The 18,749-nt window shown below is 43.5% G+C and overlaps 1 protein-coding gene across 1 annotated transcript in view; it reads left to right on the top strand.

Annotated features, from left to right (window-relative positions):
- Positions 1-649: 649 nt before the first annotated feature.
- The window catches only part of PLXNC1 (plexin C1), a 72,848-nt gene continuing 54,748 nt past the window's right edge, over positions 650-18,749 (top strand). Inside the window, exons 1-4 of the mRNA XM_074827056.1 lie at positions 650-1,600; positions 12,503-12,625; positions 14,007-14,141; positions 16,156-16,256. Coding sequence (XP_074683157.1) covers positions 650-1,600; positions 12,503-12,625; positions 14,007-14,141; positions 16,156-16,256 — 1,310 coding nt within the window. The remainder of the gene's footprint in view (positions 1,601-12,502; positions 12,626-14,006; positions 14,142-16,155; positions 16,257-18,749) is intronic.

The following is an 18,749-nucleotide window of genomic DNA, read 5'->3' as shown; positions in this document are numbered from 1 at the left end:
GCTGCCGGCGCCCGGCAGAGTCTGACCCCGCGCCCACCCGCGCACCCACCCGCGGGCCGCTCCCCAGCCTGCCCCCGCTTGGCACCTTCACCCCCGGCCGCGCCGCCTCCCTTCTCCGCCCGCTGCCGAAGCGGAGCGGGGTGCGCGGGGGCCGCCCTGCCCCGGAGGGGTCCCCGTGAGGGACCGGGCGCCGCCGGGGGAGGCGGCCAGGCGCGGTGGCCCGCCTGAGGCGAGGCGGGTCTCGCCCCCCTCCGCGTCCCGCCACGCCGCGGCGAAGGGGCCGCCCCCAGCCCCAGCCCCGGCGGCCGAGGTGGGCTCCCGCGCCGCCGCCGCCCCCCGTCCGCGGCGAGGCGGGCCGGCGGGGCCGGGGGCGGGGGGGAGCGGCGGCTGCACGGCGGCGAGGTGGCTCGGCAGCCCTCCCGGAGGAGCCCGGCCCACCTCTCCCGTAGCGGCACCCCCTCCTCCCCGCCCCGAAAGAGGAACTCCCCGCCCGCGCAGCAGCCCGGCCGCGGCGGAGGGAGAAGCGGCGGCGGCGGCAGCGGCAGCGGCGCGCCCGGCCCCTCCGCGCAGCATGGCGCAGCACTGCCCGCCGCCCGCCGCCGCCGCCGCCGCCTGAGGCGCCCCGCGGCGCCGAGCCGAGCCCGCGCCCATGGCGGCGCCGCCGCCCGCCCTCAGCTGGGCGCTGCCCCTGCTGGCGGCGCTGGCGGGCGCCGGCGGCCCCCAGAGCTTCGAGCTGCCGGGGGCCCCCATCGACAACATCGAGGTGAGCGGCAGCGGCGTGCTGGTGGCGGGCGGCAGCTGCCTCTACGAGCTGCGGCCCGAGCTGCGGCCCCGCCGCCGCGTCGTGCCGGCGGCGGCGGGGCAGGGCTGCGGGGAGCCCCCCGGGGTGCGCAGCAACCTGCTGCTGCCCTACGAGGAGGCCGGCGGGAAGGGCGTGCTGCTGGCGGGCTGGACCCAGAAGGACGGCACCTGCGAGGTGTGGGAGCGGCCGGCCTACCGGCAGCGCTTTAACCGCAGCGAGGTGGTCAGCTGCCTGCCCGACGGCTCCACCGCCGGCGTCGTCTTCCAGCTGGCCGGCGCCTGGTACCTGGCCGTGGCGGCCACCTACTCGGCCAGCGACCCCAAGAAACGCCTGGGCTGCGAGCCCTCCCAGTCGGATGAGACGACCGTCATCACGGTGCGCAGCATGGACAACCTGGAGTCCAAGGAGGAGCTGGGCATCATCAAGCGCAAGCAGGAGCCTTTGCACTTTGTTGACGCGCTCCAGTGGGGGGATCACCTCTTCTTTCCCTACTACACGTTGAAGGCCAGGTTGGGCAACAACATGGAGCCACCGAGCATGGCTGTCCTGCACCAGCTGCACCCCTCAGAGGGTGGCCTTACTTTGCAAGGGCACGTGTATTTGGACTGCGGGTGCAGGAGCCTCATCGTTTCCTCCAGCCTCGTCCGCCAGGGCGAGCGGGGCTGGTGGGTGGGTGTTTTCAACCACAGCCACAGTGCCAAGGCCTGGAATGCCACCGCCGTCTGCATCTTCGAGATGGAGGAGATGAAGGAGCAAGCCTGTGCATCCACGCACTTCATCATGAACGGGAAGAGCTGTGTAAGTCTGGGCATCGTTTTGCTAAGCTTTCCTCCTGCACACCGTTGTTGACGCTGTTGTTGTTGTGGCTGGTGTTGCTGTGCATGACTTATGGGGTGTCCCTGACCTGAAGGCACATGAAGTTCATCGGGAACTTCAGAGCTGCGCCAGGCTTTGCGCATCAGCCCTGGCTCCATCAGCCCTGATGATTTCTCCAGCGCTTTCTGTTTCTAAAAAGCTGATCCCTTACCAGATCCTGCAGTGTCCTTCCCACCTACCTCTCGGGAAAGACGTGTCTGAGAGGACACCTGAGGGCATCCTGGGTCAGGCCTGAGTCTCGGGCTCCTCACTCAGGGCACCCTTTTCTGCCAAGGATTAGTTGTACTTCATTGTATTTTCCATACAACCTAGATAAAGCATCTCCTATCTTATTCTGTGCATTCACATCTCATGTCATTGCAGCTACAACAGAACTGAAAAAAAGCCCATCAAATTGACTCCTGTGCACCGGGCTGTGTGTGTGGTTATCCCCATTGCTTACTAGTTATTTATGGTTGCTTGTTTGGTGGTAGGTGTTTCCCAAACCTCCCAGGATTGGCCTTGCTCGAGAGGGCTCACAGCCACCCCCCCAAACCTGTATGTGCAGCAGACAGCAATATGTTTTTGTTGTTGCAGTGGTTACATTTTCACAGGCAGTGGTATCCCATGGAGATCCCCTGGTCACCTACTTCTGTAACACACTCTCTTCAGCTCCTTCCTCCTTTTGAGGGTGAGCTGGGCACATGGAGGGCAGGATGGGCAAGGCTACCAGCTTTGCTGTGGCCTTGGTAGCTAGTAAAGAAATGAACTAAAAATGAAATTCAAGAAGCTTAAAATGTAACTCAGGTGAAGAAGGTGTTTTTGCAAAGCCCATCCATGCTTTCAAGTCACACTCAAGAAGTGTTTTCAGAACTGTGGCAAAAGGAACAACACTGAAAGTATCAGGGAGAACTATAGGGGATCAAGCAAGCCACTGTAAAGCAAGGCCTGGCCTTTTTCAGTTCCCTCACCATCCAGGGACTTTGCAGCTTAACCCCTGAATCCTTGCTGTGTTACTTTGGGAGTTTGTTGGAAGCTCCTTGAAAGAAGTGCGGTAGATTTACTGTTGCTTCTTGGCTTCCCAAATCGAGCCTGTAGCAGAGTGCAGTGCCGAGATTCTTCCAAATCCAAACTACAGGAGGGCACATCTGATTCAGTCTGCTCATCTCCCTGTTGAGCTGCAAGACTATTGCCAGTGTTAGAGGATGTAGTTATGAATGAGAACCCCGTATGTGGGTGAAACAACTGTGCTGAAGTAAATAGTGAAACTCTCGCAACGGAACTGGAGCCAATCTTCTGATTTCCAGTGCCAGTTTATAGCTTACTGCATGATTACTGTGCTCTCACAAGGCAAACTTGATGAATGAATTTGAAATTTCATCCTCATCCCAACATACCTATTTGCTAGTTGGATTTTTAATTTGTATTCTTTGTTCCTAATTACTTGTGGAGTTTCTTTGTGAGGTGCTTTCTGAGCCTGCAAAACAAGACAAAAAAAAAAAAAAAAAAAGAAACCTCCCTGGGCAGCAGATCCTTTATAAACACTTTCCAAAGCCACTTTCCATGCTAGAAATTCCAGAAGAGTCTCATGGATTTCATAGAGTGACATAATGCAGGTAAGGTGAGGCAGTCTGACCGGTGTTCCTCTCAATCCCCCGTCCCCATTGCCTCCCAGTGCCTGAATATGAAAAATCAACGATCCACTTGTTTAAGGGTTGGTCAGATTCCAGTCAGACTCCTGTGACTCCAAAGTTACTTTCATGTGCTGAAAGGCTCATCCCTCCTGGAAATGTATGTAATATTTGGGTACAATGCTGAAGAATTCCCAACTTTAAAAATGATTAAAAGGATTGTTTGCTTAACATTATGTCCCTAACTATGGTGATGTTATTAATCATGATATTTTGGCACAATAACTACAGTTTACCACTGATAGGAAAGTGGTATTTTAATATTTTGTGAGATAGCAGGACATCTGGGTCTTGTTTAGTAATATGACCTGTAACATTACATGGCTAATTAGGCTCCTTTTTTTAGCTAATTATATGTGCTTATGGTGTATAAACATAGAAATAAATGCAAGTAGTTCAGCTTTAATATTTTTTTTTGTACTACAGAAGGTTAGGCTATGCTGTTGCAGAGTAGGTTTGGAGATGACAGGCCCATATGTTGCTGCTTCTGGGTTGTTTTAGACCGGATCCTTCTACTGTCTCTCACCAAATCATGGGAGTCCCTGCAAGTGTGGAACATGCACTTCTTGGACACAGAAGTGCGCAGGCTTCAGAACTGGCAGGAAGATGGTGCGCAGCGTGTCCCTCAGCGCGCAGCTTGTAGGAGAAGGATGTGCAGTAGCTAGCAGTGACTCTGGCCAGAAAGGAGTGCCTTGTAGCACAGAGCTGTCACAAGTGCATTGTAGTACAATGTGTGGGAATGGCAGCAAGCAACAGTACTTAGCATCTGCTTTAAAGTCCAGTCTTTTAAAGACACTGTTGGTACTGAGCAAATGAATGTGTTGCAGTGTTATGGTTGCCTGGAGTGCAAGACCTGTATGGTGTTTGTGGTGGGTGGACCATGCTGAACGTTAGCCTGACTTCTGCATTGCAGATGCCATGTGTTGTAGGGTGCTGTGGGTCTTAGTCCTCTTTGTTAGGTACACTTGAATTCTGGAGCTCAGGTGTGATGTGATGAGGTACATGGATCATGGACACAGTCTGTCAGTTTATGTAGGAATTGAAAATACAAATTTTTTTTCACTGCAGGAATACAATTTATAGTTAGAGTATATGTTAGGAAGTACTGGCAGTTTGTTCTCCTTCTGATCTTGTAATTCTTCAGATTTCTGTAGTTATTCTGATTACCTTTAGTCAAGACATCCTCTTACCTGTCTCCACTCACACAGCTGCTTGTATTGGCACTGTGTTGGCACTGTGCTTCTCAATAGTACACTGCAAGAGGGACTTAGCCCAAGGTATTTGTGGTCCTGAATTCCCTGCTATGCTACTGCTGCATGTTCTACTCTAAGCTCATTCCTGTAAGGTACCGAGCTTTCTGGCCCTAACCCAGTAAAGCACTTAGGGGCATATTTAACATTAGGCATATAAGCAGTTCCATCATCTTCATGCCCGTGCATTTAAAGTTAAGCATGAACTTGAGTACTTCACTGGATTGGAACCAAATTGCTCTAGATCCTGTAGGAACTCATTGTAGGTGTGTAATCTCTTTAGCCTCACATTGCTACTTAGGCCAACGCTGACATTTTCATTAAGTTTTAATGCTGGATTTGAGTCTTTGAAAATTAGTCATTTTTAAGATCCTTGCTTACCAGCTTTATCAAAAAGTATATGACTGCTACAAATTCTGTGGAGTCGCTGGCTATGACAACTAGCTTGTTCTGTTTTCGTTCTGTGCAGCAGTGTGCACAAAGCATTTTTTCCTAGTTGGATGTGTTTATTCTGGACACATATAATACTGGATTCGCAGAGACATGATACCTAACTAGTAAGAGGCAAGTGGTGTCATAGATGAAACTACTCTGAAAACATTTTGTAGTTTTATATTCAGCTTGTTTTCCTCTGATCCACCAGTCTCTTAGTTTTGATTATATCTACTTACATGTATTGTCAAGGTATATGCATTAATGGACTTGCTAGCGTAACCTGCATGTACATAAGAGTATCTTCTTCACAATTTCCTGAGTTAATAATTGTGAATTTGCCAAATCTCATTCTCCTTTTCTTTTCAGAAACCTGACTGAGCACTAACAAACATTTTTGGTGAATCACAATTATGAAATCAAAGCTCCTTAGCCAGTACATAGGAGGAATGCTGGAATTTGTCACAAACTTGCTCCAGTAGCTAGTGAGCTTTAAGAAGGCCTTTCCTTCTGTTCTGCGGCTGAACAGGAGCTACTAGAATCTCAGATCTTCCTCTGAGATCCCAGGATCTTATGGATCACAGCCAAACAGATGAGTTAGAGAAGTGCTCAAATTAGAGAACATCTAAAACATGGTTTGCCATTGAAAAAAGTTGCATGGGAAGGAAAGGATTCTACAATTTTTTCAGGGAGAAAATCCAAAAAAGTGTTAGACATATACCTGTAAGACAGAGAGAAGTTGCCATAGTTTATGTTAAGGTGTTTATTTTATGATGTGCAAAGGCTAAGTAGGTGTGATGGCTACTGAATGCTAAGCTATCTTGGTTGTTTTTTCATCTGCCATTTAATGCAAGTAAAGATATATAACAGTCTGTTCCTTGAATTTTTGCATTTTTCAGTGGGTGATAAATATGTGGGTTGGTATATGCCCCTTAATTTATCAAGCATCGTTTGGAATCCTAGGACAAATCTTAGCTGGTATAAGCTCTACTGAAATGAGATTTTGAAGTCAACAGTCACATCAGTTTAATCATGGCCATTAATTTACAGGAATGACATTTGAATTTGTGTTGTAACTAATTCCAAAATGATTCATGGTCTTTTATTTAAGGAAAGAATTACAGACTTCTAAATATCATTTGGTATCAAAATTGATCCTGTAATTAATTTGCTAGTAGTAAAGTCGTCTCCTGTGTATTACCAGACTGCTAGTATTTCATCTGATGTTTGACAGATTTCTAGAGTGAATATTTCTATCCAGTTACAATAAATTTTCAGTTTAGCCCTGTTTGGTGTGGGAAGTAAGCCATAGGAGACTTGCAAACTCTTACATTGTCGGTAAGAAAAAGAATTGCTTTTAGTCATCTGGCTTCACCAGGTGTTTTTAGCGGAAACTTTGGAGAGCCTGGGGGCTCTTGAACAGAGGATTCGCTTCCTTGGGATTACAGAATCGTTCAGGTTGGAAGGAGGCCTCCTCCTCAGAGGAGGTCTCCAGTCCAGGCCCCTGCTCACAGCAGGGTTGGCTCTGAGATCAGATGAGGTTGCTCTGGGATTTGTCCTGTCAGATCTTAAAACCTCCAGGGATGGAGACTAAACAAGTTCTCTGGACAACCTCTTCTGCTTAGTTGTCCTCATAGTGATGTTTTTAAATCTCCTGTCCACTAGAAACCTCCTCTGTTTCAGTTTGTGTCATTATCTCTGTTTCTCTGGCCCCTCTGAAATTGTCTCTTCTGTAGGCTGAACCAGCCAGTTCCCTCAGTCTTCTCTCATAGGGCAGGTGCTCCAGGCTCTGACCATCACAGTGGCCCACCACTGAACCCACTCTGATTAATCAAGACCAGTTCTGTACTGAGGGTCCCAGAACTGAGCACAGTATCCTAGACACAGTTGAACACATGCCAGATAAAGCAGAATAATCACTCGATCTGGCTATGCTGCTGTTGATATAGCCCAGGATACTGTTAACCTTCACTGCTGCCTGGATACACTGTTTAGCCTACTGCCCTCCAGGACCCTTGTGTCCTTTTCAGCAGAGCTGTTCCCCAGTCTGTACCATCACAGGGGGTTAGTCCATCCCAGGTGCAGAACTTTGCATTTGTCCTTGCTGAATTTCTTGGGATTCCTGTTGGCCCATTCCTACAGCCTATCTAGGTCCCTCTGAATGGCAGCCCTGCTCTCAAGCATGACAGCTCATTTTGATGTCATCCACAAGCTTAACCCAGAAGCTTACAGTGTCTTCTTCCAGGTCATTGATAAAGGTACTGAGCAGGACATGTCCCAGGATAGGTTCCCCGAGGAACTCCATCTGTAACTAGTGTCTAGGTAGAGTAAAAACCATTAGCCAATACTCTTTGAGCTTGATGATCAATCCAGTTTTTCCACCCACCCAGTAGTCTCCCTGTCTAAATTGTAACATCTCAACTTGGATACAAGGGTGCTGCGGGAAGTGGTGTCAAAAGCCTTGCTAAAGTCAATGACATCCACTGTTCTCCCCTCCTCCACAAACTGGGTCATTTCATCACAGAAGGCAATCAGGTTGGTCAGGCATGATTTATCCTTGGTTAATCCATGCTGGCTTTTCCCAGTCACTTTCTTCTTGTGCCTAGAAATGGCTTCCAAGAGGATTTGCTCCATGATTTTCCCAGGGAGAAAGTGAGATTGACCAATGTGTAGTTCCCCAGGTCATCCTTCTTGTCTTTTTTCGAAGATGGGTGCAATATTTGCCTTTATTCAGTTGTTGGAGACTTCCCCTCATCTCCACAACTTTTGAAATATGAGAGAATGGCCTCGCAGTGTCATCAGACAGTCTCTCAGCTTCTTCCTACAGATCCCATCTGGTTTCCTTGAGATTTCTGTAAGCTGAGATTTCTTAAGAGATGCCTGGTTTAATCCTCTTCCAGTACTGGTAGTTTCTCTCCTCTTTGAACTCTGTAGGTACAAAGAACCATAAGACATTGCCGGTGAAGTCAGAGCCTTATCTGCATCCACTGTCAGTAAATCACCTGACCTATTCATCAGCTGGCGTGCAGTTTCATTGTTTATTCTTTTGTTGCTCGTGTGGTGGTAGAAGCTCTTCTTGTTGCCCATAACATTCCATGCCAGTTTCAACATCAGGTGAGCTTGGACTTTCCTAACACCATCCCTACACGTCCAGGCAGTTCCTCCTTAGTTGCTTGTTCCTGCTTCCACCTCCATACTGTTTTTCTGCATTGTTGTTCAATCATGACTTCTCTGCTTAACTAGGAGCCATCTGCTGATACATCTGTCTGTTTCCCTGAGTTTTGTGCTTGGAGGAGGTTGTCCTAAAAGACCTACTAGCTTTCGTGAGCTTCATTTTCCTTCAAAGCTGCCTCTCGGGGGGATCCCATTAACCAGTTCCCTGAACAAGCTGGAGCCTGCTCTTCAGCTCTGTGCTCTGCTGTTATTTCCTCACTGCCCTCAGGATCCTGAACTCAGTTAATACTTACTATAGTGAAGGCTGCCATTGATTATCACATCTCCAGGCAGTTCTTCCTTGTTTGTGAGTCGCAAATCCAGAAGAGCATCACGCTTCACTGACCCCGTAGGGTTAACAAAGCCTGGGGTCCCATCCCCTTCGCTTTGCCCCCAGAGCTCTGTAGTTCTGGTCTGCACTAGGCAATGTCTTTGGTGTCGATGTGGATGTGCAACAATGGGTAGTGATCCAAGGAATGGAAAGTCATTGTCAGTCTCTCTGCAATGTAATGGGTTGGGGCCCCTGAGAAAAAAAAAAGAAACCTGTTGTAATAGCATGACGGTTTAGCAGTTTTTACAGGAGGGAGTCTCCAACCATGGTCACCCACCACTTTCTCTTGCTTTCTGCTAATACTCTGTTCAAGCTCAGCTGGTTTCAAAGCCTCCCTTAATGGAGCTTGTTCTCCCTCATTGGTTATTAGGACACTTTATGAATTCTGTAAACTCAGATCTGAGGGCAGAGAAGGAGTGTTTCTGATGCTGCAAGAAGTCACAAATTTCTAGCTTCCCCCATCTCAGGAGTCTCCATCAACCTCTTGCTCAAGCATAGCCTCTGACTGTCCCTCATGCCTTGCATCATGAGGCTCGGAATCTTGCCTCTGCAAGGTCTCTGTGAAGACCCTCTCGTTTCCTGGTCATCCTCCCTGATTTTTTGCAGCCTGATTGCCTGGGATGGTTTGTCCACCTAGCATTGCTATGCAGTGCACAAATTAAAAAATCTCATGGAACTAAAATTTTGGAACAGTTCGTCTCGTCATTGCTTAGCTCTAATAAGGGCTTGCTGCTTGTACCAGTTACCCTCTGATATAACAAAAATTGATGCAGGTGGTTGATGGGTGGTGAAGTTAAGAAAGAAGAATGAGATTCCAGATTTTTTTTCCCTCTAGGAAAAACATCTATGTATTGTGCCAGTGTTGACTATTGCTATATGCTTCACACAAGTCTTGTGTCCTTTTGTATAGCTGCATCTGTTCATTCACTCTGATGCTCAAATGTTTTTTTTTTACTTTTTGGCCAGCTGCAATATGATGAGTGCTGCGTGAGCTAAAAATGTTGCCCTTCCCTCTGAGGCACGCAATGTGAAATAATCAGAAGGAAATCAAGACAGAAAGTAGAAGTGTGAATATGGTTGCTGCAGCTGGAATCATGCAGAGATAAATCTGAAAATGAGATGCAAAATAGAAAATGAGTATAAATACCTTTCATGCCAATAACCAAACAGCATAGTGGGGTGAACTTAAAAGCAAAATGCAAGTTAATTAGGGAGATCTCTAGGTTTACCTATGCACTTGAAGATATGGGGGGATTATAGAACAGAACAAAGGGTGGAACTGAAGAACTAAAAGAAAAGAAAAGTCTCCTAGAGTAGTATTGTCTTTTCTTTTGCTTTTCTTGTTTTTATATGACCCTGAAAATGGTACAGGATAGACAGATAGATGAACGTGGAGATGAGTGGTTCTTCAAGTATAAAGGAAGTTTAGACTGTAGAAGCATTTTAAGGATGGATTTAGCTATGAAAGAAAAAGCTTGCGAAGGCCCTACAGTGCTGTAACACCATTAGTCACAGTGGAAGAGGTAAAAGGGCTTGGTAAAAAAATAAATGCACATGGAAAAGGGACGATAGAAGGGTGAAAGCAGCAGCTGCACCCTGGAGAGAACAGGCAAGCTGGAGAAATAGGTTGCAAAAAAGAGAAGACAATTTTTGTTGTGACTGCCCACCATCTAAATTCCCCCTCTTATCTGTATTAGCTCAATGTTGCACTGACCCTCCCTCTAGCAAGCAGAGCAAGGGGAGGAGGCTTCCACACTTGTCAGTACTGGTTCTTCAGTCAGATGAGGAGGATGCACTGATATGACACTAGTTATTTTACTGGTATGTGGGTCAAAATAAAATCTGGCAGCAAAGCTTTTCAGAGACTGGGTGAGTCCTCTCCTCTTCTGTGATCTTATTGTACAGAGTCTGTGAGGAACCTAGGGTGGTTCATTTTCTTGCATTACTGCATGGTGCACTGCAGGAAAAAAAAAAAAATCCTAATTCTGGTGGAAATGAAAGCCTGGAAGCTTCCTCTCCTCACTCCTCAGCCTGAGTGAAGGCTCATTGTGTGCACCAGTGCTGGAATTTCGTTACCCTCTGATCTAATAAAAAACTGAGTTAACTTTTTTTCACCTTAAAATGCTTGCAATCATTCCCTCCCCACCCCGTAATCTAAAACAGACCTCCATGGTACTGCAGTCTCATGCCTAAGTGGGTTTTACTGAAGTTCTGTGCCAGTACATGACAGTTCCCGTGTCTTCCTGCTGCATGAAAAAAAAATAGTATCTTTAAATATGAAAGTTAATCAAGTCTTCTTTTACTCCAAGTGGCTGTTCTTGCAAGCTAATTAAAATAATTCAGATGACTGAAGAAGATTTTAATTGATTTAGGATTGCAGTTCAGAAAAAATGTATTTCTATGTGGAAAGGCTTTTTGGGTTTAAGCCAGCAACCTAGCATGCAAGAGACTTGAATTCAGCTGTTACTGTGTTATGGATTTGCTTCATAACTTTGAGAAATGCCTTCACCTTTCTACAAAATGTCAGTTTTAATGGTCCATTCTCACACTTTGTGTTGTGCATTAAAGCGAAATAGATTCCTGCACTCAGAGCGTTCCTGTAGGTTTAGGAATCCATCCTTGACCTGAGTTTCTGGGCTGACCTATGGGGCTTGTTCCCAAGGACCTGGTCCCACCTGAGCTCTTGCCCCCCACCTCTCCATGCCTGCTGCTCCTTTGTGCCAGCACTGGTGTCTGTGCAGCCACATGTTCATGTGATGAGGGGAATGACTCAAATGACAATTTAGGTAGGTAGGTAGATGGATTTACAGACCATTTTCTAGGCACATCATTTCCTTAACTAAGCTCACTGCAAAGCGTTATACTACTAGAGGGGAAAGGGAGGTAATGCTTGGCTGTAATTGCACCTGTTTGGAGAGCAGGTGGGATCACACCTTTGGCAGTATCTGCCATGGAGATTGACTTAAGGCAATTACGGGACTGCAAAACTGAGTTACTGCTTGCTAGGGAGATATCTGGGCTTGTAGGTAGTTCAGGGCAGAGAACATCTCTCACCTTATTCTCACACATCAGGGTTTACTTTCAGCACTCGATTGTCTGCAGTTGGGGTTATTTGGTTTGGTTTTTCTTTCCGCAAGATACAGGGATTTCCTGCATGATGTTTTCTTTCATGAGCTGTTTACACGTGTTTGTCACTCAACTTCCTCCAACTTAGATGGAGAATTGTAGGTAACATGTTGATTTTAAAGTTCACACAGGTACATTTATGTTCTCCCTAACATGAACTTTACAGTGCTTTATCTCATTTTTGTATTTACGTAATACACAAGTCTCAACTTCCTGTAGTGTAAAGCAGGAAACCAGAAAGGGGAGGATGAAGAACCACATTTTTTTACACACACACACACACACACACACACACACTCTCACACACACAAAGGGGGTTGTGTGTTTGAAGTGCCTCCTTTCTCCAGAATACTTGCATGCCTTTAAAAGTGGCTGCTGAGTGTATCTGTAGCCTTTGTGGTAGGTGCAGCCAGGTGATGGCAAAGCATGTCTTCATTGAGAGGAACAGGCAATTCAGAATAAGCCCAGGGCATGATGTCCCAGGAAGGAGAAATTCTGTTGCAAAGTATCTTGTTGCTGTTAGACCAAATCTGTGTCCTGCTGAAGTTAGTGATTTAGCTGCAGTAAATGTAATCTTTATCACTGATGTGAACAGTTGCCATGTATAAAAAACTAGTTTCACATTTCACGTGCCATTTCCAATGATATGTTGCTCTGAAATTGTGTCAGAATTAAAGTGTTACCCAAGTATTGTCTAAAATTGAGTTCTCTGAGAATCTTTCCAGGGATTCTTCTTTTTCTTAATGTTTTGCAGTATAGGTGAATGATTTTGTAATAGCTTTCTCTTATATCTGATTTTCAGGAGGCACAATCAATCAAGAAATTACCTACCTTGATTCACTCTGGATTAGTGGCTGTTTATGGCACAGTTGTTTTGAATCAGATAGTTCTCTTTCTGGGAACAGATGATGGACAGTTACTGAAGGTAAGCTGAATGTGGCAGTTCTTCCTTTATCCATCAGCTGCTGCTGTGTTCAAATGGGTAAATGTTTCCTGGTTTAGGCACTGTATTATAAACAGATATAATCCCCTGAATCTCTGTTGGTTTTTTGTTTATTTGTGAAGTAACTGCTGTATCATTACTTGGAGAACAAGATAACTTTCAAAAACAATTATGTACCCTGCTTAAAATTCATGGAAACATTTCATTAAACTGCTAATGCCCACAGTATCAATTTATGTACTGTGGAGTTCTCAGTTACTCTGTCTTTTGTTTCCTTCCTTGCTTTGATTTTTCCAGTAGAAATATTAAATATTGTTAGATTTTGGAAGCATATTTATTTGTTTGTTAGCCTATCTGTGTGATGTGAATAGCTGTCTGTTAGAGAGAAAAGTCAAGATTCATTTTGCCTTAGCTTCTGAATAGATGACCTATGCTAGCTTAAATCAATCACCTGGAAGTGAAAGTCATCTTATCTCATTATCAAACTTTTCAACCCTTCAGTCTTTTATGTTTCAGGTTTTTTCTGGGTTTTGCAAGAATGTGCATTTCCTGTCTACGCTGCAAAGGATGACTCTCATTTTTGGTTTTTATTAAGCAGGCAGTTGGAGAGGAATATAGTAGAGAGCTTGGAAAGTTTTTGCCCATTTGATTTCACTATGCTTTTGATAATGAAAAATGAAATTGTAGTCTTCCATGTCTCCTTAGCACAGTGGAGATCATGAACATATCTCCCTTGTTTAGTTATGTTTATGGAAAACCTTATATCAAGGTCGGTGTGCTTATTAAGTTGCAAAATAAAGTTTCTGTGGTCTCTGGTTCTCTTGAATTCTGTGCAAAGGGTGGCAGAAAACTGTAGAGTTGGGCAAGGTAAGAAAAGGAATACCACCTCAGATGTGTGCTCACAAAGAAGCCACAAAGAAACTTGTGTCCTAAGACAGTAGTCAGTAACTTGTGTAGGTTCCTTTTTACATTATGGGTGTCTGAATGTTAATTTGTTTTCTGAAGGCTAATACTTTCCTCTTCATTCATAGGAGTACTTAACACATGACTTTGGGATCTAGGCATCTCTTCCACATTCAGTTTCTGCGTCAGTCAGGAAGATACTCGGTGGGAGAGATGTTTCATACACTAAACCAGTGCCAGATTCAGTGCAAAATGTATCTGACAGGGATTTTGTTGAAATTCTGTTCTGGCGGTCTTTATCTCTGCAGTGTGAGAACCAGTGCAGTAGGTGAATTGAATCAGGGCACAGTAAATCATCTCAGAAGCTCCAATGTAGGCTTTTATTTGGATTAGGCTTTTGTTTAAAGTGCTGACTGATCAATAAAAGGACTTGTGAATAATTTAATTTCATGTGTTTTAGGCTATTCTTAATGAGGATATGGAATCTAATTGCCCAGAGGTTTTATATGAAATTAAGGAAGAAACCTCCATTTTCCCCAAACTTCGACTTGATCCAGTAGATAATAACTACATCTATCTGTCCTCTGCCAATAAGGTAAGCACAATATTAAATAAAACAATAAAATAAACTGCTGCTTTAAGGATTTCTGCCAAGATTTTGTAAGTGAAGCATCAGTTTGGGTCAGAGTTAGACCTTAAATATGCAAACTGCAGTTACCAGCTTTACATTTAATATCTGGTTATGCTGTCTAAGTTTGGCCTGCACTTCTGCAGAGCTTGGAAGAGCTTCCACTGTCATGGTGCTGCCCACTTGCTATGATCCAGCAACACTCTTAATCCCATACTTATTTTATGTCATTCTGTTGAGAGAGTCTCTGTTTCTCTTTTTCCTGGAGGCATCATGGAGAATCAAGCTTGGAGATAGCAAACAAAACTTGTAGACTCTTTGGAGACTGGCTTCCTCTGAATTAGCAATCCAGGTATTGATAGGCCAGGGTTTGCTAGTCAATTATGGAGTTTCTAATGTGGAGAAATCTCTTAATTTGAGAGATGGGTTTGAAGTCTTGGTTCTGCTGAAATCAGTCATAAAATTCTCATTGTCTTCAGTTAGGCATAGACTAAAAAAAAACCCCAAACAAAAACACAATCAGAAGTGATTAATGTGTATGCATAGTGAGGCTAAGAAGTTCAGCAGTCACTGGGAGCTACTGCACAAACACATCAGAGCTGCATGTCAAGCAGAAAGCAGCTCCCAGGTGCCGGTGCAGTTGTTGCAGCGCATCCTGCAGCAGGGCTATTGAGCATCAACTCAGCAAATTCCTTTGTCTCGCCAGCAGCAGGGAAGATGGCAGTGAAAACATAAGGATTGGCTGTCCATCTCTAGCTGGACGGGATTTCACCTAGCACTTCATTTACAATAAAATCACTTTTCAGCGGCGAACATAGCATTGTAGCCTGCTGTCTGAAAGAGTGTGTAAGTTGGTAGGAGAATTCCTGGCTGATATAAACCATCTATTACAAAAGCAGAAGGAATCAAAATTTCTGACAAAAGTATATGTAGATATTCAAAGTAAAGATTTGAATTTTCTTGACCTTTGGTAAAAGAGCAAGTTGTTATAGAGGAACAACAGCTTTTTAGGAATAAATGCCTCTCTCTGATCATCTCTTGGAGCTTAAATAAGGCCTCTACGCTGTTTTTTTTAACTTGCTAGTAGTCTATGATGTTGGCTGTTTTCTGAACTGATTACCTCACACACCTTCAGATAAATTGAATTTTACAAGATATGACTGGAAAAAATGGTACATACAGTTTTGCAGAAAGTCATGTATTCTTGTAGCTGTTCACAAAATACAGGAACTTCTAATTCTTGCAAATTTGGTAAAATGGTTTGAATTAGGAATATCTTTCTTACTAAGATTATTAATTAACATTGTTATTAATAAAATTATTTGTATTTGTATTCAGTATTTGTAATCAGCTTTCTCTTTTTCTTTTTCCTTTCCTTTTCTGAAAATGGCTGGCTAGGATATTCGAGCTGAATGTACAAGTATAGCTACATATAATATAGCCACAATTATCTACATTTACTTATTGAAATGGCATTTTCATGCATGCTAAGTAGTTGCATGTGTTTGTTCTAGTGTGCACATGCAGTAACCTGACATGGTGATGCAAACACAGATGCATTTTGGTTTGCGCATGCATTTTTGGATGCACCTTCATCAATCATTTAAAAATGTCAGTCCTGATAGAGGAAAATGGTATTCTGCTAATCAGAGCATTATTTGTAAAATATACCTCCTTTCTATTGTTATCTATTCACTATGCTAACCAGTCTTTCTTGCATTAATCTGTTCATGCTGGCCTTTGAGTCCTAGAACCAAACTGTCATTGTCAGAGGCGTTTCATCATCTGATGGCAAAATACAGCGTGTGTTAAACAGGCTGCATATTTCTATCCAAAGGTCTTCTGGCAGAGTGAACTCCATAAAGAAACTTCCCCAAAGGGATTGTGCTTGGTTGCTGTCAGATTTTTAATGGTAACCCTAAATTTCCCTGTTTATGGAGGCTATTTTAATTCAGTGTGTTATTGCATTCTTTGGTTTTAGGTGAGAAGAATACCAGTTGCAAATTGCAGTAGATACGTTTCCGAGCAAGAATGCTTATCTGCAAAGGATCCCTACTGTGGGTGGTGTTCTTTGAATCGAAGGTATTTTTTGTATTTTAGACTTTGATATAAAAGCAATGCATTATTAGTCAGTGTACATTTTGACTGGCTTGGGGCTATTCAGCATCAAGATTGTATCTACTGAATTTTTAAGTCATAGCCATAAATGCGAGACACTTTATTGTCATGTGAAAAGGAGCTCTGCAGCTTTTAAAGACCGTGTTAACCCTCAGATTTTTAAGTCCTACCCATAAAATATATGTTGGGCTAAGAAAAAGAAATTATTTTGGTTTTAGAACAGAAGTTTTTGCTTTACAGATTGATTGAGAGATAAAATTGTATACTCATACTTGAAGCCTCTTAATAGCTGGAGTCATCTTGCATGCTAGAATGGGGAAAGAGTGCTCAGTTGTCTTCAGTATTCATAGTTCCTTGCTTTGGAACCACTGCCTTTGGTTTAGGCTAGAGGAGAATTTCTTTTTAAACACTTCATCCTCACATTTGGGGATGACATTGAGTCATTAGTTTTGCTGCTTTCTTTGAAGCAGGTTTGAAAGCTATTGTACGTCTTTGGCCCGGACTGGAGAAATTCCTGGATCATCAAGCCTAGTCTTGGCAGTTGCAAGCAACCACATCATGTAAACACTACTCATAAAGTAATCAAGGACCATCCTAAATTTAGACATGCTTTTTGTCCTCCATGCCCTGATTGTGTGGCTATCTGAGAGTCTCATGTTTTCTGCTGGTTAAAATCTGTCTGCTCATTTTCATCACATGTGTTCACGGACAGGTTATACTCATTTGTTCTGGTGCTCACATCACCTTGGCTTAAATAGGTTTTCCTCTCTCCCTCACACTTACTTCCTCAATGTTTTTGTGAAAGCAGTCTTTTTTCACTTTCATTTTGGTGTGCTAAAACAGCTAACTTCACTAAGACACTCTCACATAAGACACTCCTTTCTTAACTCCACTCCAGTAGTCCTTCTGTGAAGTTTATGCATCCTTTTAAAATAAGGATGGCCAGGACTGTCACAGTATTACAGAATAGGTTTCAGCTGTGCCTTGCTCAGTGGTGTTTAATCAGTCTGTCCGGGAAGCACCTTATGTAGTGTGTCCTGGGATCACAAATGTCTTTTTCATGACAGTCTCACATTGATGGGCCACAATCATCCATGATCAAATAGTGCCCCCAGGTCCTTCTCTTTCTTTGTTTTCTTTCCAACTGATGAGTTTCCAGTCTATAACACATATGGGTTGTGAGATTTTTGTTCCTCTAGGTACATGTTCTTGTACTTTATGCTTTGAAATGTCATCCCATTTCGAGGTTATCCAAGTTTTCCTGTGTGATATTGTCATCTTCCTCTGCATGGTAATGTTCCCAACTTTGTATCATCAGCAGATGTTGACAGTGTAAACCTGCTTTTATGCCATTTTATCAGTCATTAAAACATTAAACAAAAGTAGTTATAAGGTTGATTTTTTTAAGGAATTCCACTGGTCACCTTCTTTTAGACGGTTAATACTACCCAATTTGGTTTGTTTCAAGTTAAGGTGATTTTGCTGATGACCTGCTACTTTGTGTTTGCAAAGGTAGCTATTAGAAGAGAGTAGGTGTTTATTCTGTAACATGTTTTCTTCAAACTCTTTTGCTACCTTATTAGAAACTGTGTATATTTCAGTGCTAAGCTTTTCAGGCTTCTAGTTACCTTATAAAGAGTTTTCGAGTAACAGTTATTAGTCAGTAAACCCCCTGTTTATGAGGTGAATCACCAAAAGTTTCCATCTGGTTGAAACAGAAATAATTTACTCTTTTGGAGAAGTGAATTACTATAATATGGATCCTGGTCAACACCCACACAATTTTTCACTGTTAAACATTTAGCATCATTAAGTATTTGGTTTTGTGAAGCGAGAGCTCTGAGTGAAGCTTTAGAAAAAGAGGAAGACATGTTTTTACCCGGTATTTTAATCAAAGTCTATACATGTCCGCTAAAGCAATATATTTTGTAATAATTTTGAGATCGATGATATCTTTTATACTCTTACTGGGAAATAAATTTTATATTAAATATGCACTCCATTTTTAAAATAAAATTTACCAGCAGTGCTTCATTTTAAAGACAGTGTGAACTCAAATCCAGTATTTTGATGAAAAAGCCTGCACATCCTATTGCAAGTGAAAACAAAATGAAACAAAATGTTTCTACTGTTCCTATTTGTGCTCTTTCTTCTATAGGGACAAATATATAAATTCTCCTTTTCACTTACAATCATTCAAAACAATTAGTTATAGCATTGTGTGATTTCTCTTAAGTTTTATAGATTTTCTATAGATGAATCAGATTTACCTGGAGTATGCTGAAATTATTCCAGTACAAGGCACTGATATTTTACATGTATTTTCCATACAGAAGTAACACAATATGTTGTAGTTATCTGACATGACCAGACTTACTTTTTAATTTGGTCAGTGTATGTGATATCTGTGGACTTCATTCAGGGGCTAATACCGTGGAAAAGGAAGCCAAAACTTTC

This window comes from Strix aluco, chromosome 5 (assembly GCF_031877795.1).
Source record: "Strix aluco isolate bStrAlu1 chromosome 5, bStrAlu1.hap1, whole genome shotgun sequence".
Classification (NCBI taxonomy): Eukaryota; Metazoa; Chordata; class Aves; order Strigiformes; family Strigidae; genus Strix; species Strix aluco.
This window is presented reverse-complemented; position numbering and strand designations above follow the sequence as displayed.